General features: G+C 38.2%; 2 protein-coding genes across 2 annotated transcripts in view; both read right to left on the reverse strand.

Annotated features, from left to right (window-relative positions):
* EFCAB3 (EF-hand calcium binding domain 3) overlaps positions 1 to 17,340 on the reverse strand; it is a 36,948-nt gene extending 19,608 nt beyond the window's left edge. Inside the window, exons 1-4 of the mRNA XM_055579864.1 lie at positions 17,298 to 17,340; positions 11,144 to 11,234; positions 5,360 to 5,436; positions 1,482 to 1,625 (exon numbers count right to left, since the gene is read on the reverse strand). Of these exons, the coding sequence (XP_055435839.1) occupies positions 1,482 to 1,625; positions 5,360 to 5,436; positions 11,144 to 11,234; positions 17,298 to 17,322 (337 nt within the window). The 5' untranslated portion in view covers positions 17,323 to 17,340. The remainder of the gene's footprint in view (positions 1 to 1,481; positions 1,626 to 5,359; positions 5,437 to 11,143; positions 11,235 to 17,297) is intronic.
* Positions 17,341 to 21,547: 4,207 nt separating this feature from the next.
* LOC129650792 (uncharacterized) overlaps positions 21,548 to 23,578 on the reverse strand; it is a 91,079-nt gene continuing 89,048 nt past the window's right edge. Inside the window, exon 27 of the mRNA XM_055579598.1 lies at positions 21,548 to 21,630. Coding sequence (XP_055435573.1) covers positions 21,548 to 21,630 — 83 coding nt within the window. The remainder of the gene's footprint in view (positions 21,631 to 23,578) is intronic.

The following is a 23,578-nucleotide window of genomic DNA, read 5'->3' on the forward strand; positions in this document are numbered from 1 at the left end:
GGTGGCTCTAGTGATGGAAGGAAGATTTGTACCATTATGATTCAAACAGAAACAAAGGGCTTGGATATCCTTGCTAATGCCGGCAGATATGGTAGAGCATTCTGGGAAGAAGAAAACTAGACCTAACTACAGTACTCTTGCCTGGAAAATCCCATGGACAGAGGAGCCTGGTAGCCTCCAGTCCATGGGGTCGCTAAGAGTCGGGCATGACTGAGAGACTTCACTTTCACTTTTCACTTCCATGCATTGGAGAAGGAAATGGCAACCCACTCCAGTATTCTTGCCTGGAGAATCCAGGGGACAGAGGAGCCTAGTGGGCTGCCATCTATGGGTTCGCACAGAGTTGGACACAACTGAAGCGACTTAGCAGCAGCAGCAGCAGCATCTTGATATAAAAGAAGTCACTTTAGGCCTAAGCCATTTTGTCATCTATATCTGGCCACAGTGCTTGTCCTTGTAGAAGAATAAGCTATATTCTAGTGGAGTGAGTGAAAGTCACTCAGTCATGTCTGAGTCTTTGTGACTCCATGGACCATTCAGTCCATGGAATTCTCCAGGTCAGAATACTGGAGTGGGTAGCCTTTCCATTCTCCCAGGGGTTCTTCCCAACCCAGGGATCGAACCCAAGTCTCCTGCATTGCAGGCAATTCTTTACCAGCTGAGTTACATAGTTAATTATTTTAAAGGAATGAAGAATGTCAAAACAAACAGGTATTACCAGGAGATAATATATCAGTTGTAAAGACTCCCAGTTCAGTTTCTAAGGTAAAGATTAGCCTGAAGCACATTCTTGAGCTGTTTTGCAGGATCCAAACCCCCTCGAGCTCTAAACCACCAGACTACCTAGAGCCTCAGGATGGTAGATGCTGACCTTTGCTGACCAGCATGACCTCCATCAACTAGAGGCTGGGCTCTGTTTGACATTTGCCCCAGTTCTATGCTGCATTCTCCTTTGCTCAAGACCCTCCATGAATAGGTATGCAACCTTAGCTTAAAAACCTCTCCAATATTGCAGTTGGGGAGAAATTGCTTTGGGAAATATTCTCAGTGTTCTCCTTACTTATTGCAAGTAATGAATCCTCCCTTCTTCTGCTCTTAGGCTTGGTTGTGTCTTTTGGCTCAACACCCAGTAAGAGGTGAGTCCAGTTTTTGAGTAACAGTAACAGGTTATTTTTGAAATTGTCAATGTCTTTCTGTTATTTCAAGGTACTCTCCAAAATGTATATTATGACAGGTAATCTGAATCTGATATTAAATACAACAGTCACTTTTGGTTTCCACACAGGCTTTTTCAAAAACTAGCCCATTTTGTACCTTTAATTCAATTTCATAACTTATACACATACTTCATTGATAACTTTAAAGAGAAACACATATATGTACTTCTGGCAAATAATGAGGCTTACTTCTCATGTTTATATAGTTTGAGAGAAAAATGTATTTATAAAAATCTTCTATAAAAAATGACAAGTCAAACTCACGATCAATATCAGCACATCTTAATTCATTATGGACATCGTGCTTCATTAGATTCATTCCCAACTTAGCTAAAGTGCACATCATTCCATGTAAATCAATACAGCCAGTTTTATCCTTGTTAAAGAAATTGTAGGCATCTTGGAAAGCTGGGGAAATAGAATTAAGTTAGGACAGTTATTTAAGAATAAACACATTCTAATGGAACTGGGACAGACAATACTGTTGATTGGAGGTCATGTTCTGTAAACGCATTTAGAGAAATCTGTGTACTTAATAGGCATTTCTTATAAAGAACAGTGTCCTTCCATGAGATTTGAACTAGATTAAACTACTTGGTGGAAAAGCAAAATGTAGGCAAAAATGGCTTTTGAAAAATTTTCGCACCCTAATTCCTAGAACCTGTGAATGTATTGCTTTACATGACAAAAGGGATTTTGCAGATGTAATTAAGGTAGATTATCCTGGATTATCTGAATGGATCCCTTATGAAGCAAGAGAGATGTGGCAGAAGTGAGAGATTCAAAGCAGGTGGATTTGACAGGTTGTTGCTGGTTTGAAGATGGAGAGGGCAGGTGATGTGGAATTCAGGTAAACTTAAGGGACCGAGAGAGACTCCTGGGTATCAGCCAGCAAGGAAGTTGGGACCTGAGCCCTATGACTGCAAGGAACTGCATTCTGCCAAAAACCTGAACAAGCCACTAAGTGGATGCTCCTCCAGAGCCTCCAGATAAAAGGCCAGGTTGGCCAACACCTTCATTTTGGCCTTGTAAGACCCCAGCGAAGAGGAACCAGGAGAGCCCATCTGACTTCTGACTTACATAGAACTGTGAGGTCTGAATGTTCTGTACAGACTCAAAGTTTTTTCACAGAAGAACTCAAGGCATTAACTGGAGTCAAAATTAGGTATATATTTTCTAAAATTAGTAAAGTGTTAGTTGTTCAGTCCTGTTCGACTCTTTGAGACCCCATGGACTATAGCCCACCAGGCTTCTCTGTCCATGGAATTCTCCAGGCAAGAATACTGGAGGGGGTTGCCACTGCCCTCTTCAGGGGATCTTCCCAACCCAGGGATTGAACTCAGGTCTCCAGCCTTGCTGGCAGACTTTATACCATCTGAACCACCAGGAAAGCCCCCAAATTAGTAAATGAAGGGGTAAATCCAGAACAAGGTAGTCGCTAAGTGGCACCAGAATAAAAGATTTCATATCGCATTCAAGTTTTAGTGCCTCTATGTACAAGAGTGATTAATTCTATAGAAATTATTTTTTTTAATTTAAATTTATATATTTTAATTGGAGGCTAATTACTTTACAATATTGTATTGGTTCTGCCACATGTCAACATGAATCCGCCACAGGCGTACACATGTTCCCCATCCTGAACCCCCATCCCACCTCCCTCCTCGTACCATCCCTCCGGGTCATCCCAGTGCACCAGCCCCTAGCATCCTGTATCAAACCTGGACTGGCGATTTGTTTCTTATATGATATTATACATGTTACTGCCCTATAGTTATGTGAAAAATTAACATATTTCTCCTTTGATATAAGGCAGGCTTCTCAAGGGCTGGAACTATCTCTGGATAGTTCCAGAAAAAAAAAAAAAAAAAGAAAAGAAAAAATTATGGAAAAAACTATAGTTCCAGAAAAAAAAAATTATGTGTTTTTTTTTTCTCCCAGTATTTCTGGCATGTAGTAGGCATTCATGAAGCTTAATCAACAAATACTTACTACATGCCTTCTATGTGCCAGGTGCTGCTCTAAGTGCCTGGGATACACTCGTGCACTAAATAAAGCTCCTGCCCTTATACAAACATAGTAAATAGGCAAGTTAGACAGCGTGTTAGAAGGTGGTAAGTGCTATGGAAAAAAAAAAATAACACAGGGTTGGGGGTTTAGGATTTCTAGGGATTGAAGGATAGGTTGCTTGTATTAAAAGGTAAGATTTGAGCAAAGACTTGAAAGGTGAGAGAGTGGGTATCTGGAGGAAGGGAAGAGAGGACTAGGCAGAGGGAAGAGCTGGAGCAAAGATCTTAGGGGAATGGGCCCAACACATTCCAGGAACAGCAAGGATGCTAGTGTGGCTGGAGCAGAGTGAGCAAGAGGAAAGGAGTAGGAGAGGTCAGAGAGGTGATGTTATGTGGGGTTATGTTTAAAAATTTATTTTCGATTTTATTTCAGATTGATTTTAGATGTAGTTGCAAAGAGAGCACAGAGAGTTCCTGTAGATTCCTGTATCATTAACACCTAACATTATTATTGTACCTTTGTCACATCACGAAGCCAACATTGGTATAGTCCTAGTAACTAAACTGCACACGTTATTTGGATTTTACTGGTTCTTCTCTCCACTCTTTTCCTGTTCCAGGACCCTGTCCACATTACATTATTACATTTAGTTGTCGTGTTTTTTTGGCCTCTTCTCTCTAACAGTTTATCAGTCTTTCCTTTTTTTCTTGCTGACACTCTTGCAACTTTTGAGGAGTGTTATTCAGGTGTTTTGTGGAAGTCCTTCAATTTGGGTTTTTCTGCTGTTTTTCTCATGGTTCAGTTCAGTTCAGTTCAGTCGCTCAGTCGTGTCCAACTCTTTGCGACCCCATGAATCACAGCACACCAGGCCTCCCTGTCCATCACCAACTCCCGGCGTTCACTCAGACTCACATCCATCGAGTCAGTGATGCCATCCAGCCATCTCATCCTCTGTTGTCCCCTTCTCCTCCTGCCCCCAATCCCTCCCAGCATCAGAGTCTTTTCCAATGAGTCAACTCTTCACATGAGGTGGCCAAAGTACTGGAGTTTCAGCTTTAGCATCATTCCTTCCAAGAAAATCCCTGGTTAGCCTGAGATTATGGGTTTGGGGAAGGGAAACACGGAAGTGAAGTGCTGTTCTCATCATTATGTCAAGGCTATCAACATGACTTATCACTGATGAGGTAACCTCAGGTAAAAATCTGAGGTTTGTCAGATTTTTCCAGTGTAAATTTCTTTCCTTTCTTTTTCATATTCTACTCTTTGAAAGCAAGTCGCTAAGAGTAGTCTAGGTTAAAGGGACAGAGGGCCCAGGGGAATGGGGAATTAAGCTCCACCTCCTGGAAAAGGTAGTATCTATGAATACATTATTTGGATTTCTTTTGTAAGAGAGATTGCTATCTTCTTCATTTAAAAAACTCAATCATTTATTTTGTCATTAGGGACATCAATTTTTTTTTTAATGCTTTGAGTTATAATCCAATACTATTCATTTTATTGTTCAAATTGTTCCAGCTCTGGCTGTTGAGAGGTCTTTAAGGTTGGTTTCTGTATCCCTTTGACATGCTCCTGTTCTTTTGTATTTTGAGCATCTCCTAACTTTCTGGCACTGCAAGATATTCCATGTTCATCTTGTATATTCTCCGTCCAAGCCCTCAAATCAGCCATTTGTCCAAGGAACTTTGGTTCTTTGACAGGAGACTGACACTGGAAATCAAGATCTGGGTGCTACGTATGCTTGTGGCTATGGGGGTGTCAGTGCTTCTGTCTTCTCAGCAAACAGAGCTAGCAAGTATATGCACATATACTAACCCATGTACATACACATATCTCTATTTCTTGATCTAGCCATCTGAATCCATACTAAGCTAAACATGAGTTTATACTGACATCTCACTCTAATCCAGTTCCACTGTTTCACTTTAGCCTTCTCCCCTTGTTTATCTGAAACCTCTCACTCCAACAGAGAGAAACCTGGATCCCACCATCTACCATTCAGTCACTTACATATTCAACCTATGTATACATGTACAATAGTTTTAGAATTGTTCATCTATACCCCTATGAAACAACTTGTTAGATGTTTATACTAATTAGTTGTTTCATACTAATTAGAGCATGGTTCTCATTACCTCGCATTTGTGAAGGGCTCAACTTCCTTTCTTTGTGCTGTAATTGACATGGCAGAAGTCCTGGTAAATCTTTATCCCTGAGGAAAGAGATGTGTATTGAAACCAGCAAATATTAGTTCCATTCATCAGTTTTTGCTGACTGGAGTGGCTGTAAGTATCAAAATATATCGAGTCACACTACCTAAGGGACCTATTACTGTCAATTGCCAATAGCTACAGGATGGGCAGTGATATTGGTTATGGAGGTCCTCGTCTGCCCTAGACTTGTCCATCATCCTAACCCTTTAAAATTTTTGATTTCTTCCATTTTACAAGAGGAAACTGAGGCTCAGAGGGATTAAATAACTTGTCCTGAGTCATAAAGATAATAAATGGAAGCCCTGGGATTCAAATCCAGGTTTATTTGACTCCAGTGCTGAAGAATATAAGCCTTACACAATTCCTATTGTTAGAAATATAAGTTGTTTCAAATTTTAATGTTTAAATAATCTTATTATGATGAATATACTTATAGCAAAACTTTTGCTTTCATGTTTACTTTACAGCTTTGCCAAACTGTATTTTTACCAGCATATGGGGAGAGAGCAGTAGATTGATTTCTGCCGATCTCCCACCTCCCCCTGCTGCTCAGTGTCTCATGTCAACTGTATCTATCTATTAACATCTCTTATCAAGAGAGAACAGTTCTGGAAACTTTGGAACCCTGGATGACCTTTTGTTTCCTCAGAAAATAAAATCTGAAAAAAAGGAGAAGATGAATACTTTGGGGATTATTTTATATATATCTGCAGTGATGTATTATTATTTTAGGAACATAAAAATGTATTATGCAAAATTGGATTTTTAATAATATGGTAATTTAATAATAAATTTATAATAAACACAATTTTATGGATATATTTTATTTAAAATACATCTGGTTTAAAATTTTTTTCTATTTTTTAAAAATATATTTTTAATTGGAGGATAATTGCTTTACAACATTATTAGTTTCTGCTGAACAACTATGTGAATCTACCATAAGTATACATATATCCCCGCCCAACATTTAGTTTTGATACTAGTAGAATTAAAGGTTTTAAGAAATATGTAATCTCTTAGTTTTTGTGGTTTTACAATAATAAATTTAAAAAGTAAAACTAGAAGAAATATAAACATAGAAGTGAGATTAAAAAATTATGGTTTATGAATTTAGTTTCTTCTACAGTATCTAGTTAATTCATCAGCTCATTTTTAAAGAGGGACCTGGGAAAAAAGAAGGTGATAAGGTCTCAAAATGCACCAATCTCAACATTTTTGACATGGAGTTTTATCTAACATTGATTTCTTCTGGTGTTTGCTTTTTATTACTGACTTGATACCTTTACTCAGGTTATTTTATATTCATTGTTTATAATTCTAAATATAAACAGATTACTTTCGCATGATATAAATGATGCAGTAGATGGAGAAATATGAAGTTCTCAAGAAGCAAGAGGAAAGTAGAAGGCCAGGCAATGCAATCTTATTCTGCTCCATCGCTCAGTTGTGTCTGACTCTTTGTGACCCCATGGAGGCCACCAGGCTCCTCTGTCCTTGAAATTTTCCAGGCAAGAACACTGGAGTGGGTTGTCAGGCCCTCCTCAAGGGAATCATCTCATGTCTTTATTCAGTTCAGTTCAGTTCAGTTGCTCAGTCATCTCTGACTCTTTGAGATCCCATGAACTGCAGCACGCCAGGGCTCCCTGTCCATCACCAACTCCTGAAGTTTACCCAAACTCGTGTCCATTGAGTCTGTGATGCCATCTAACCATCTCATCCTCTGTCATCCCCTTCTCCTCCTGCTTTCAATCTTTCCCAACATCAGGGTCTTTTGAAATGAGTCAGCTCTTCGCATCAAGTGGTCAAAATATTGGAGTTTCAGCTTCAAAATCAGTTCTTCCAATGAACACCCAGGACTGATTTCCTTTAGGATGGACTGGTTGGATCTCCTTGCACTCCAAGGGACTCTCAAGAGTCTTCTCCAACACCACAGTTCAAATGTATAAATTCTTTGGCACTCAGCTTTCTTTATAGTCCAACTCTCACATCCATACATGACCACTGGAAAAACCATAGCTTTGACGAGATGGACCTTTGTTGGCAAAGTAATGTTTCTGCTTTTCAATATGCTATCTAGGTTGGTCATAACTTTCCTTCCAAGGAGCAAGCATCTTTTAATTTCATGGCTTCAGTCACCATCTGCAGTGATTTTGGAGCCCCCAAAAATAAAGTCAGACACTGTTCCCACTGTTTCCCCATCTATTTGCCATGAAGTGATGGGACCGGATGCCATGATCTTAGTTTTCTGAATGTTGAGTTTTAAGCCAACTTTTACACTCTCCTCTTTCACTTTCAGCAAGAGGCTCTTTAGTTCTTCACTTTCTGCCATAAGGGTGGTGTCATCTGCATATCCGAGGTTATTGATATTTCTCCCAGCAATCTTGATTCCAGCTTGTGGTTCCTCCAGCCCAGCATTTCTCATGATGTACTCTGCATATAAGTTAAATAAGCAGGGTGACAATATACAGCCTTGACATACTCCTTTTCCTATTTGGAACCAGTCTGTTGTTTCATTTCTGGTTCTAACAGTTGCTTCCTGACCTGCATACAGGCTTCTCAAGAGGCAGGTCAGTGGTCTGGTATTCCCATCTCTTTCAGAATTTTCCACAGTTTATTGTGATCCACACAATCAAAGCCTTTGGCATAGTCAATAAAGCAGAAGTAGATGGTTTTCTGGAACTCTCTTGCTTTTTCGATGATCCAGCAGATGTTGGCAATTTGATCTCTGGTTCCTCTGCCTTTTCTAAAACCAGCTTGAACATCTGGAAGTTCAACGGTTCATGTATTGCTGAAGCCTGGCTTGGAGAATTTTGAGCATTACTTTACTAGCATGTGAGATGAGTGCAATTGTGCGGTAGTTTTGAGCATTCTTTGGCATTGCCTTTCTTTGGGGTTGGAATGAAAACTGACCTTTTCCAGTCCTGTGGCCACTGCTAAGTTTTCCAAATTTGCTGGCATATTGAGTGCAGCACTTTCACAGCATTGTCTTTCAGGATTTGAAATAGCTCAACTGGAATTCCATCACCTCCACTAGCTTTGTTCATAGTGATGCTTCCTAAGGCCCACTTCACTTCACATTCCAGGATGTCTGGCTCTAGGTCAGTGATCACACCATCATGATTATCTTGGCTGTGAAGATCTTTTTTGTACAGTTCTTCTGTGTATTCTTGCCACCTCTTCTTAATATCTTCTGCTTCTGTTAGGTCCCTACCATTTCTGTCCTTTATTGTGCCCATCTTTGCATGAAATGTTCCCTTGGTAAATCTAATTTTCTTGAAGAGATCTCCAGTCTTTCCTATTCTATTGTTTTCCTCTTTCTTTGCACTGATCTCTGAGGAAGGCTTTCTTATCTCTCCTTGCTATTCTTTGAAACTCTGCATTCAAATGGGTATATCTTTCCTTTTCTTCTTTGCTTTTCACTTCTCTTCTTTTCACAGCTATTTGTAAGGCCTCCTCAGACAGCCATTTTGCTTTTTTGCATTTCTTTTTCTTGGGGATGGTCTTGATCCCTGTCTCCCGTACAATGTCACGAACCTCCGTCCATAGTTCATCAGGCACTCTGTCTATCAGATCCAGTCCCTTAAATCTATTTCTCACTTCCACTGTATAGTCATAAGGGATTTGATTTATGTCATACCTGAATGGTCTAGTGGTTTTCTCCACTTTATTCAATTTCAGTCTAAATCTGGCAATAAGGAGTTCATGATCTGGGCCACAGTCAGCTCTTGGTCTTGTTTTTCCTGACTGTATAGAGCTTCTCCATCTTTGGCTGCAAAGAATATAATCAATCTGATTTTGGTGTTGATCATCTGGTGATGTCCATGTGTAGAGTCTTCTCTTGTGCTGTTGAAAGAGGGTATTTGCTATGACCAGTGTGTTCTCTTGGCAAAACTCTATTAGCCTTTGCCCTGCTTCATTCTGTATTCCAAGGCCAAATGATGTATAGATCATTATATCTACTACTGTGGGCAGGAATCCCTTAGAAGAAATGGAGTAGCCATGATAGTCAACAAGAGTCTGAAATGCAGTACTTGTATGCAATCTCAAAAAGGACAGAATGATCTCTGTTCATTTCCAAGGCAAACCATTCAATATCAGGTAATCCAAGCCTATGCCCCGACCAGTAATGCTGAAGAAGCTGAAGTTGAATGGTTCTATGAAGTCTTTATTAGTTACAATTAAAAAAACATACTCTTGGCAGAATTCCAAACCTTATCTTTGCTCAAACATGAGAAATGTTTTTTGTTTTTTTTTTTTTACTTAAAAAATTATTTTATTTTCCAGAGTTTCAAAGATTCAAAAAACTTTAGATTTGGAATGAATCCAGTATAGCTTCTCATCTCATGTAGGAATTCCCTCTACATGGGATATTATCTAATCTTTGCTTGACTACTTTCAGTAACAAGGAAGTCACCACTTCAAAAGGCAGTTTGCAATAAAGGGTAAAGTAACAATGAGATCAAGGGATCTGGCTGCTCTAAGGTCTTGGGGGTTTCCTTGGTGGTTCAGCTGGTAAAGGAGCCGGCTGCCAATGCAGGAGATTTGGTTTCAGTCCCTGAGTTGGGAAGATAACCTGGAGAAGGAAATGGCAACCTACTCCAGTATTATTGCCTGGAAAATTCCATGGACAGCCAGACTACAGTTCATGGGGTCACAAAGAGTTGTTCACAAATGAGCGTGTGTGTGTGTGTGTGTGTGTGTGTGCGTGTGTGAATGCACACACACACACAAAGTCGTCTTACCCATGTCCCAATAAAGAAAGTTAGTAATACATTCTTGTAGCAAACGCATGGTTAAGGACATTAGGAGAAATACTCTCAAGATGACAAGGAAAATGGATAATTGTGAGAGAGGAGAGAGGCTTCTCGACTTATGATCTGATAAAATTTGCACCAGGCTTTTACTTTCAGTCATTAGTGGGTACTGTCTATTGGAATTTGTAGTAATCAGACTGAGAAAAAGGCATTGTTAATGTCACAGGCAAACCTACCTTCCCAATTTTATTTTTAAAATTTCATTTTACTTTTTATATTTTGAGCCACTTGGCATTTGGGATCTTAGTTCCCTGATCAGAGATTGAACCCCCTTGGAGTCTTAACCAGTGGACCATCAGGGAAGTCCCCAACCCAACTTTAGCCCAAGGTTAGTCAGAGTTAATTTACAGATATCATTTTACTGGCCATTTTTGAGCTACATACTCTTTTTCTGTATTCAGACGCTTAGGAGTTTATTATCCTCTCAATTCATTCTCCTTTAAACTGATACTTAATATGTCTTAATGTGTAACTGACAACCTCTAGCCCTCTGGAGTTTTCTGTCCCAGCACACAAAAATAGCCTCTTGTTTGGAAGAACTCTTCGTTTCTCTTCTTTTTTGCTGAACCACACAGCTGTGGGATCTCAGTTCCCTAACCAGAGAGCAAACCAGGGCCCTCAGCAGTGAGAGCACCAAGTCCTAACCACTGGACCACTAAGGAATTCTCCCTCTTTGTTTCTCTAGTCAAAAGGACATATATATATATATATATTTCATAAAAAATATTTATCTTCAATTCTGATGTTTTGTTTTATAATTAACTATCACAGAATGGATCCCTGAGGAGGTTTCTCACTTGTTTCATTATAGCCTCTATGTATTTAATATATTCATCATAATAATTCTTTATCTTAATATATAGATCACCTTAATAAATTCATAACTTACCTCCTACTGTGGAAGCTGGGTACTTTTGTTAAAGGATTCAGTTTAAATTTTGCTTTAATTTCAGAAACTGCCATAGGGCCAGTAACTCTGTCTGGAATTCAGAAGATACCATTAAGGATCAAATCACAGATTAATTTCTTTCTATACTTTTACAACTTTCCCAGCTCAGGACCTGGAGTTTGAAGTCCTGGGCCTCAAAGAATGATAATATGTACAAATGTAAGTTAGAGATATGTGCATGTTGGGAGTTGGAAGGCCATGTGGACAGGCCCCTTTAGTATCCCAAAATCCCTAAGCAAAATTTCTTGCCATTGGTCCTCCTTCATAGTGAAGTGAGAAGTTGTTCAGGTGTGTCCGACTCTTGGCGACCCCATGGACTATACAGTCCATGGAATTCTCCAGGCCAGAATACTGGAGTGGGTAGCCGTTCCCTTCTCCAGGGGATCTTCCCAACCTAGGGATCGAACCCAGGTCTTTCACATTACAGGCAGATTCTTTACCAGCTGAGCCATAAAGGGAAGCCCAAGAATACTGGAGTGGGTAGCCTATGCCTTCTCCAGCGGATCTTCCTGACCCAGGAATCACACTGGGGTCTCCTGCATTGCAGGCGGATTCTTTACCATCTGTGCTGTTAGGGAAGCCCCCTGAATATATTAGTATTATTCTGATCCTATATAAAAATAAGTGGTAAAGCATCCTGGAAATATTTAGAAAAAATTATTTAAAGACAACATTTATTTTTCATCTCAAGACATTATAGCATCTGCAATTTGTTAGTTGTTAGTGTCTTGGATAGCTACCTGGTAGTAAGTAGCTTTTCCCAGAGGTTCCTTCTGGTCCAGCCCTGCCCAATCAGTTCTTATGAACCCACTGGTCTTTATTAAAAGTAAGAATATGTGTGGGATATAATGCTGTTTTGCTACCCTAGACCCTCCTGAATGGACTCTCAACCACTATGGCCTTCCTAGTCCTTCCTTTCTACTTCTGCATAGCTTATAAATCAGGACCTGTGGACCAGAAGTTGGGTTGGTAGGGTTTTCCCCTTTTATTGTTGATCTTTTTCTCTTTTTAATATAGAGTTCTGACTTAGGAATAGTAGACTATCATATACTATTAAACCATGAAGAAAAAGTCTCTAATGTTTGGTTAGAGTTCAATTTTCCAAAGTTTTTATCTCATTCTTTGGAAAACTGTTGTTTCTAAATAACTCAACTACATGTGCTCAAAATCTAGAAACCTACCACAGAGCTGGGAACTCTGGAGAGGCTTGACAATTTAGGCAGTTGAAAGGTGCTGTGAAATCATCCTCATGGCTCAAAATAACCATTACTTAAAAAAACTACCTTCAATCTCTCACTGAGATGATAGACTTTAAAATAAAGGACTCTTCATAGATTCCTATAAAATCTGGATATTTACCTACTTCTAAGTGGTGCTACTTATAACTTCTGGGCTTCAATCAGATTAAGAATCCAATAAAGGGTTTGTTCCATCACACAACTGTGACCTCATTCACTTCTCAGGCTCAGGCCCAGGTGAGAATGACCCAAAAGCTCCTTCCAGCTTTAGAGTAATTGTGATTTCAATTCAATGTGCTTCATTCAGCACCTGTAGGTTATGTGTGGGTATGTAACAGAGTCAGAATATTTTGACACTGGTGGGATTTCAGGGAAGGGGGAGTTGTTGTTGTTGTTTTTAATTCTGTATTAACATATTTTCACACTAAACAGTCGTGAATTCAAAGTTGTTCAAGTAAAAAATTTTAACCAATTTCTTTGGTTGAATTCTGATTAAGAACCATTTCATTAATTGTTTATATCCAGAAAGAAGGACAAAATCAAACTCTCATAGATTTGTAGTCTATGGTATTACTGAAAAGAGTGATTTTAAAAGAGCAATTAAAGAAAGCATTATAATTGTTTTAACTTTAGTATTCAAGATCCGACAGGTCTTGGCATTTAAATCATCTAAGCAGAGAAGTTGGAAGTGTCCCTAGTTTTCACAATGGCTAAGCACAGATACCTCTGGCAAAGGCTTAGCTTGAGCCCCTCAGGTTGTTTCAGGCTTCACTTGGCTGTAATTCTAGAGATTTTCTTTTCCTGCTCTGGGGGATTCATTTATTATGTGCATAATTTGACTTTTCCCTAGTCTTTCCAAACTTGCTACATTGCCTTTCATTCTGGCTAGGCATACAGAGGGAAAGAAAGACAAGGTTCACTTTATAAATTAAACAAATATTTAACTAGGGCCTACAATGTTAGGGGCTACCAAGATTTAAAATGAAGATAATGACCAACATTGTACTTTCTGTTTCTAGGAATTTGACTACTCTAGAAATCTCCTAAGTGGAATCATACAGTATTTGTGACTGGCTTATTTCACTTAGCATAATATCCTCAAGGTACATCTATGTTGTACAATGTATCAGAACTTCCTTTTAAGGATGAATAATATTTCATTATGGGGCTTCCCAGGCAGTGCTAGTGGAAAAGAACCCACCTCCAGTGCAGGAGACGTAAGAGACTCAGATTTGATCCTTTGGTTGGGAAGATCCCCTGGAGGAGGACATGGCAACCCACTCCAGTATTCCTGCCTGGAGAATCCCATGGAAAGGGGAGCCTGGCGGGCTACAGTCCATAGGGTTGCAAGGAGTTGGACGTGACTGAAGAGACTTAGCATGCATGCACATGTACAATATTCCATTATATATATCACACTTTTTATTTATTTATCTGTTCATGGACATTTGGGTTGCTTCCATCTTTCAGCTGTGATAAATAATGCTGCTGTGATACACTGGTGTTCACATCTCTCTTCAGGACCCTGCTTTCATCACTATAACACTCTTACCACCTCAACCTCTACTTCCCACTCTGGATTACTGCAAAAGACCTCCTAACTGGTCTCCCTGCTTCTGTTCTTGCTGCATCCACCCCTGCCAAGTTTGTTCTACACACAGGAACCAGGAAAATTTTCTAAAAACTAAGTCAGATCATGTGATGTCTCTGTTCAAGTCCTCAGTTTCCTATGTTACTCAGGGTATTAACAAAAATGGAACCTTAACATTAGCCTTCAGGGCTACTGCCCACACCTGTATCACCCCTTTCCCTCAACAAGGGACATCTCACTGCACAATCCTGAAACTGTACAGTGCATAGCCTATGTGGTGGTCCCATTCCCTTCAAGACCTCATCTCCTCCTACATTGCCCTTGCTCACTCTGTTGCAGCCACAGTGGCCTCTCTGTTCTTTCCCAAGTATTCTGAGCATGCTGTTGCATGAGCGCTTTTGCACTTGCTCTTCCTTCTGCATGGAGTACTCTTGCTCCAGATTTCTGCTCCCCAATCTCCTTAGCTTTTTGCTTAAATGCTCTTTATCAGTGAGGTCTTTCTTGATTACCTTTGTCCTTTTACAGTATCTCCTATACTCATTTTCTTTGCTTTATTTTCTCTGTAATCTTGGTCATACTATTATTTGTTTATTGTGTATATCTCTTCACTAGAAATTAAGATCCACAAGAGCAGTGAGCTTTGTCCCAAGCACCTGGACTAATACTTGGCACATGCTAGACTCTTACTGATGTTATGTGAATGGATACACACACCCCTTCATTGCTTCAGCAGACACCTGCTAACAGCAGGTACAGAAAATAAAAAGACTTATAAAATGTGATGTCTGGGTAGGGGATTAAGAGGTACAAACTGCTGCTGCTGCTGCTAAGTCGCTTCAGTTGTGTCTAACTCTGTGCGACCCCATAGATGGCAGCTCACCAGGCTCCGCCGTCCCTGGGATTCTCCAGGCAAGAACACTGGAGTGGGTTGCCATTTCCTTCTCCAATGCATGAAAGTGAAAAGTGAAAGTGAAGTCGCTCAGTCATGTCCGACTCTTCGTGACCCCATGGACTGTAGCCTACCAGGCTCCTCCGTCCATGGGATTTTCCAGGCAAGAGTACTGGAGTGGAGTGCCATTGCCTTCTCCACAAACTACTATGTGTAAAATAAATAAGGATACATTGTACAACACAGGGAATATAGCCAATACTTTATAATAACTATAAATGGAGTATAATCTATAAAATTTTGGTTCACTGTGTTGTCCACTTGAAACTAATATAATATTGTAAACCATCCATACCTCAAAAAACAAAAAAAAAGAGATGGCATGCCTATCCTAAAGTAGCTGACAGGGAAGTGGGACAGTTTCATTCAAATTCAGATTTCTATAACTGTGAGTGAATAGTGGTGACAGTAATCATTGAAATTAATAAGGCGGAATACATAAGGAACTAAACCATTTTGGGGAGTAGACATGTATTATAATTTAGTTACATCAATAGTCATCTATTTAGAACCAAATGGGATGAAGGGCTGATTTCGCTTAATTTACTGGTGGGTGTATCTTCCATAGTTTAAAACTGGAGGGCTGGTATGATATTTATCTGTAGGGTTGATGGTCCCAGGACATAAGCTGGGTTCCACAGCTTGAGGCACTGTATAGATGGGGTAGGGCTTTGGGGTTAGGACTTATGTTTGGGGCCAGCCTATTGTTCATTATTTCTATTTACAGAGCCTGACAAGCAAACAGGCATGGATTTTGAGTACTTGTGGGTTTTGTTTTGTTTTGTTTTTTAGCAAATATGTTTTTGGGTCAGTCCTGGAATTACAAAAGAAAGTAAACTATAATTCACATACCATAAAATTCACACTTTTGAAAGTGTACAATTTTGTGGGTTTTAGTATATTTACAAAGTTGTGCAACCATTACCACTACCTAATTCCAGAGCAGTTCCATCAGCCAAAAAGAAACCCTGTACCCACTAACGGCCACTCCCCATTCTCTCCTCCCACAGTGATTGTCTCCTGGCAACCGCTAATCCGTCTTTTGACTGCATAGATAGACCTATTCTGGACACTAACCTATATATAAGTAGCATTATGAAATGTGTGGCCTTTTGAGTCTGTCTTCTTTCTCTTGGCATCATGCTTTCAAAGTGCATATATACTGTGGCATGTATCAGTACTTCATTCCTTTTTATGGCTGATTAATATTCCATTTATGTGTATGCCACATTTTGTTTATCCATTCATAATTTGATGGATATTTGGACATATGTTTTCATTTCTCTTTGGCATATTGCTAAGAATGGAATTGCTTGATCATATGGTTTCACGTTTTGGGGACTATGTTTCACATTTTGGGGACTGCAAAACTGTTTTCCACAGTAGCTGCACCATTTTACATTCCCAGCAGCAATGCATGAGGATTCCAATTTTTCCACATTGTTATCAACACTTGTTACTGTCTTTTAAAAAATTATAATCATCCTAATGGGTGTAAAGTAGTCTCTCATGGTTTTGATTTTAATTTCTCTAAAGACTAATGATGTTGAACATCTTTTTATGTGCTTACTAGACATTTTTATATCTTCTTTTAGTAAATTTCTATTTTGATAGAAATTTATCAAAATAGAAATTTACACTGCCCATTATTAAAATTGGGTTATTAGTCTTTTTCTGGTTGAGCTAACAAGGTTTCTTTATATGTTTTAGATATTAAACCTTTGTTTTTCTCAGTCTCTTGACAGTGAAGACCTGTCAACCACAAAAGTTAGTCCTAGAATTTTAAAGCTGAAAGAGAACTGATAGATCATTCATCTGATTTACTCTTTTCAATTTATAGCACTAGCACTAGCAACTAAAGCCCAATGAGTTGAATTAATTTCTTTAGTGGCAGAGTTAGGAATATCTGCTTTGTATAACTGTACTGTAAATTGCATCAAATAGGTTACAATGTAATTAGAGATGATAACAATTCATCAGAGTTGAAACCATTAGAAAACAATATGAAATACCTACTATCATATGAGATGCATTGCATCATGTACCATTGGGTTGGCCAAAAAGTCATTTGGGTTTTTCCTTAAGATGTAATGGAAAAACCCGAATGAACTTTTTGACCAACCCAATAAAAAGGCAAAAGGAACTCAGAAAAACAAGCGGGGAAACAATGGTGTTCAGTTACCTGTCAATGAGTAGACAGAGGGTAGTAATTGACAAAATAATTAAGGAAAATAACCACAGAATAAGAAATATAAGTCAAAATATTAAACTCCATCATTATAATGCCTTTGCCTGATGCCATCAGGTTTCACTCACCTTTGGTATCATCTGTGATTTTCATTAGTTTCTGTAGAGACCCCATTCCTTTTGATTAAAGACAAGATTCAGAGTCAAAATTATACAAATTTCTGAAGTGAATGAAAAGTAGAATAGGAAGATGTAATTTTATATTAATTTTTCCTTAGATGAGAGGGAAACTGAAGAAGTGTCAGTTGTATCTGATATACATCTTAATTAAAATTGCTTTCTTTCCTGATTTAATGTATAAAACTCAAAAAGCAAATTTTTTTGAAAAGCATCATAGAGTCAGCATTGAAGTCAAGACTATTCATTTATCATCTCTTGGGATGTAAAGAAGTGAAGTAACTTTGGAAACCTGTTTTGACTCAAGAGAAATGATCTGCTATGCATTTCATTTTCATTAGTGCTTTGGTTGTGAACCCTTGACTAATCTATACATACCTTTTAATGATATAGATATTTCTTTTTAGTGAATACTTCTGTGGAATGTGAGGGTACAATATATGTCATAATATTAACTATAGAATCTCCATCCCTCAGTGTACTCCATCCCATGGCCAGAAAAATAACCATCAAATACCTTAAAAGTACTGATTCATGTCTTTTTCCTCTCAAAATGTGGGGCAGTTTGGTTTTCTTAATGTGAGGAGATTAACTCTCAGGAAAAAAGGCTCAGTTACTTAGGTTTGGTCTAATCTGGCTAGATGTCAATAATGTACTGTTATAATACCAAGAAAAGACAGGGGCAGGTTATGGAAACATGGAAAATTCTGTGGTAACTTTAAGCTGTGAAGGTTGTACAGAGTAATGTATCATGCAGAAAGGAGCACACATAAAATAGATATATTTTCTTTATGGGAGAGGAGATAGTAATACTAATATGTGTGTGTGTGTGTGTGTGTGCGTGTGTTGTTCGCTCAGTCGTGTCCGACTCTGTGACCCCATGGACTGCAGACTGCGAGGCTCCTCTGTCCATGGGATTTCCCAGGCAAAAATACTGGAGTAGGTTGCCACAAAAAACATAATTTGTAGACTTAAGCAAAGCTTATCATTTCTTTTCCCTCCCCTCTCCCCTACTCCATTCTCTCATACTTCTCTCATTCTTCTCAGGCTCTTCTCCTGCCTAGACATTAGTTTGCTTAGAGACATCTTATACCATTCTTGGGTACTGCATGGAGCACCACAACTCTGACTGGGAATGTGACTTGGAAGATATCTCTGTTCCTGACAAGAAGCAGGCTTTATTTTTCTACACTATTTTTTTCTAAATATATAGTAAAATTTCTCTATATTCCTAATATGTGTGATCAAAAAATTCTCATGTAGAACCCCACAACCCAAGCACCACTGAAGGTCAGAATGGAATTTTGAATGCTCATTATCAGATGACATAAATATTAGCAGGTCTTGAAGCTGTTCATGTAGACATGTCATTTTCATGTTCATGCCTAGGTAACTGGAATCTACCTTTATGACTTAGAAAACTAGCAATGGTGAAATAGGAATTAGCAGGAAAGATTTTTAATGTGAAAAATGTTATTGTCTAAAAAGTAACTGTCTAGTCGTCTGAAATTTGACGGTGAAAACTTAAATCATAGTAGTACATGTTTGAATGCACAAAAAAGTCAATGCAGGATTCAGAAATAAAATCTATTTCCTCAATATCTATGTCTATACAGAAATCTTGGACTTCCTTGGTGACTCAGACGGTAAAGAATCCACCTGCAGTGCAGGAGACCCGGGTTTGATCCCTGGGTCGGGAAGATCCCCTTGAAAAGGAAATGGCTACCTACTCCAGTATTCTTGCCTAGGTAATTCCATGGAGAGACGAGCCTGGAAGGCTACAGTCCATGGGGTCGCAAAGTTGGACATGACTGAATGACTAACACTTTCACTTTCATACAGAAAACTTAATAAGGGGAAATTGAATATTATTTGGTGAGCTTGTGGAACAGACATTACTGTTTGAAATTTCTAAAAATATTGAAATACACTTTTAAATGTTTAAATTTTCTTTAATGCACTGTAGACTTCACAGAATAAAACATACTTTGGTGACAGCAAGTGGAATGGGGCTTTTGTAATGACAAAAGCAAGTGGGTGAGCAGGGTGAGCATGTGAAATGTGTATGTTTGATAGAGTCTGGAAGGGAAAGAAAAAAACAAAAATGCAACACCACTAGGAAAATCAGGGAAGTATGAGTGAAAGAAAAATAATTTATTAATAGAAATATGGAAGAGTTAAAAAAATAGAGAAAAATAAACAGAAAATTTTTGCACCTTGTTTTATGTCCATCCAGTGTCTCCTGGTTTATAGTCTATGGGAACTTGAGAAGAATTTATATCCTGCTGTTGTGTGAAAACTGTATAAATCTTAATTATGCTGAATTGGTTGATAGTGTTTTTCAGGTCTACTATATCCTTCTACTTTTGTCTTTTCATTCTATTAATTTTTGAAAGTTTGATATTGAAACTCCAACTAAAAATCTTAATTTATCTACTTAAAAAATAACTGTAATATATAGTGGAACTATATGTAACTTTGTTCTGTATTTTCCAAAGTGAAAGTGAAGTCGCTCAGTCATGTCCGACTCTTTTTGACCCCACAGATGGTAGCCTTCCAGGCTCCACCGTCCATGGGATTTTCCAGGCAAGAATACTGTAGTGGGCTGCCATTTCCTTCTCCAGGGGACCTTCCCAACCCGGGGATTGAACCTGGGTCTCCTGCATTGCAGACAGATACTTTACCATCTGAGCCACCAGGGAAGTATTTTCCAAGTCTCCTGTAAATGTGATATTACAAATTTATAATTTAAAAAGAAAAAAAGAAGTGAAAGAGGAAGGAGAAGAGCGATGGAAAGGTAAGCAGACACCACCGTAAATTGTGCTGTCTCAGCTTTGTAAATGCTTTTTTAAACAACTGATTCTGATTTAGGTGGCTCACTTACGACTCACAGAGCTGTTTCTTCTGAGTGGCCTGGATTGGGAGGGTTAGCTCAAGAATAACTGTGATACAACTGCTTGGGTTAGTGAGTGTTTAATTATTTGAAAGCAGGAGACTAGAACCTCTATTAGTCAATAAGCACTTATTGAGCATATACTGTGTACTCAAAAACTGACCCTTGCTGAAAGCAGGAACTTTGCTTGTCTCTTTTTAATTTTTGAACTTTCATTTTTACAGTTGCTTGGGTACTCAGTAAATGCTTATTAATAAATTCTGATATTATACATGGCCATGGAGGATTGCTTCCAGTATCCCTAAATTCAGCAGCATGACTTTCAATGCACGATTAAAGGCTACCAAGTAGACATTTCTGAAAGTTTTCTGGCACCAGCTACAGAAGCAGCAATAGATGAGATAAAGTGGACTTATTCAAAGACATGGTTTTTTTTTTTTTCTTTTACAAATAGTAAAATACAACAGCCCTCACTTGGAAAGTTCAAATGTGGGTACCCAGAATTTAAACTTATTTTCTCTAAGATTCATTTTATAGATACTTACATAAAGTACCTTAAGTTACTTTTCAATCCTTCTTTTTGAAACACAATCATTTTTTCAGAGACAATTCAATTTTTAAAAATCATACTCATTGAAAAATGCTGGTGCAGAGAGCAAATTAAAATTACTTAATAATCAAGTACAGATTGAGGTTCTGTATGTGTTGAGGAAAAGAGGGCAGAAGACAAGTTTTACTTACCTCTACTGATCAATTTCACAGTATAATTTTCAAACTTTCCATTTATTTTTTTCTATGTAACTACAGAACATAGTATTGTGGCACTGGGAAAATTATTTTAGACATAAATGTGATAAAAGACCTGCAAATTGAAAGTACTGAGATTATGTATTAAATTTCAGAGGCATCCAAGAAGAAATTTTAGGCCAGCAGACATACCCATCAATAGGTAAGATTTTAATATTAAAAAGAAAATGGGAAAGTACATTGAAAGTGAGACTTTAAAGCTAAATGCACAAAAGCTGTGTATGTAGAAGGAAAAAAATTTGGGGTGGTGAGATTATAGATTATCACTGGTGATAGAATTAAGGATTATTCAAATATTTTTCATTCTTTTATTTTGTGAATATAGAAATTTTCTATTCTATGTATTAGTTTTTTTAATTTATTTTTAATTGAAGAATAATTGCTTTACAGAATTTTGTTTTTTTCTGTCAAACCTCAGCATGAATCAGCCACAGGTATACATATTATGTACTAGTTTTATAACCAAGAAAACACATGAAAATAAATGCACAGCATCAGGTTATCAATTACTAACAAAAAATTTCAACTCACATTTAATCTTCTTCAGGCCATCCATTATTGAATGCACTTTAACCTTCCCATGTTCTATAAAATATTTTGAATCAGATATAGAAGCCATGTAAAAGTTATTAAAGCAGATTAAAGTTATGAAATTATTAAAACAACATGGCAGATTGGAACTTCTTCCATGAGTTAGAAGAACTAGAGATACTGTTTTGCCTTGGAATTGGATTATCTCTCAAGTGAGTATGATGGAAAAAAGTATAGATCAATGAGAGAACTATCTCGACTTCCTTAATGCAGTTCTTCTTTCCTGTGTTTCAAGGTATTAAACTTCAAAGGTGATACACGGGAAAAGGGATATTACAGAAAGAACCAGGGCTTGAGTCTGGCAGTATGTTTTTCAGACTCAGATCGATGACATTTTATGAAGAGACTATGTTGGCAAATGCTCAGAGTTGGAATAGGGAGAGAAGGACTTGCTCTGTTTTTTGTTCTGACAGGTATTTCTTAAGAATCAACCCATTTGAGATGATAGTGTGTTTGTTACTCCCGAGGATACAGCGTACGCTTCTCTGACTTGAATGATCTTCTCACACTTGTTCAACCTTAGGGTCTTCTCCAGGAAACCCCAGTCCTGACTAAATGTTCCATTAGCACCTTCTGCGTACATTTATTACATTATATCAAAATCATTTTATGTGTCTGTCTGTTCTGTTGGACCATAAGCTCTTTGAGGACAAAGGCTTTGACTCATTCATCTTTGTGTCTTTAGTACCTGGCATAGAGCCTAGCACATAGGATCCCTTCCTTTAACGACTTAACAATTTGTTGGGAGATAGTATAAGTTCGACCTAAGAAAGAGTGCTAAGGGGGAATCAGTCTGAGTAGTGGAGGACACTGATGGAAATGTGGAGGGGAACAGGACCAGAAAAACAGGAAACAGTGGTTGATACCTGAGAAGTTAATGCAAATGCATGAGAAATCTAGAGATTTAAATATTGTATCTAGGACAGAATAGCACTTGCCCGAGAAAAGACTAAAAATAAGCTAGAAGAAGAGCAGCTGTGAGACAAGTGGGACTGAATGTTTCTTTCATGACGTCATCCTGCGTGAGAAGGGGCAAAAAGAAACCCTGAGTGGCACCTTCAAGAATTCTGGCAAGGAAGTAATTTTTGGTGTCTATAAAATATTACACACTCTTGTTTCAAGACTAACAGCATATATCTCTTTCTTTCTTCCTTTCCCCAAACTCTGAATATATTTTCAGTCTTCCCTCCTCAGCAACAAAATGGGAGGCTGGAACTTGAGGAACAGAAACAAAAGTGAAAATTCCCCTAAAGCAGGAATCGTAGCAGAATCTATGAGAATAAGGACCTATTATTTAATTTTAAGCAGTTTCAGTAAAATAAGCTACCAACCCAGCCTTGAGTTGAGAAATGATGGAATTAGCATACAGTGGAATAACAGAATTAAAAAAAGACAAGAGCATAGTAGAAGGAATGCAAAGCAGAAAATTCAAAGTGGCAAGTCAGAACTATCGGTTAGTAGGAGAAATATGTGTCCTTCCCCTAACCTACCCAAAAGTCCCTAGATATAGGAGAATTTCTGGGTTTCCTCTATACATGATAGTATCACAAATTGGTTCAGTGTTGGAAAAATTGCTTGCTATGTGGGGAAAGACCCCAAGCTGGATCCTTGTCTTACCATATGCAGAGGTATATAGCTGAATTAAAGATCTAAATGTGAAAGGTAAAACCATATAGTTAGTAGAAGTATTGAAAAACAAAAAAAATTAAGTGTTGCCAAATTTGGTGTTCATTATTGAGGAAGTGAGTAGGTAAATTTCAGTAATTGTATTGAAGGGATATTTTGAATAGCCAGAATTAGACTGGTTTATAGAAACATGGGTAAGTCTCAAAAAATTATTAAAAATTTTTATTAAGTATTTGTCTGCATTGGTTATTCATTGCGTCATGAGGGATTTTGCATTTCAGCCCAGACTCTCTAGTTGTGGCTCACAGGCTCAGTA

This window comes from Bubalus kerabau, chromosome 4 (assembly GCF_029407905.1).
Source record: "Bubalus kerabau isolate K-KA32 ecotype Philippines breed swamp buffalo chromosome 4, PCC_UOA_SB_1v2, whole genome shotgun sequence".
Lineage (NCBI taxonomy): Eukaryota > Metazoa > Chordata > Mammalia > Artiodactyla > Bovidae > Bubalus > Bubalus kerabau.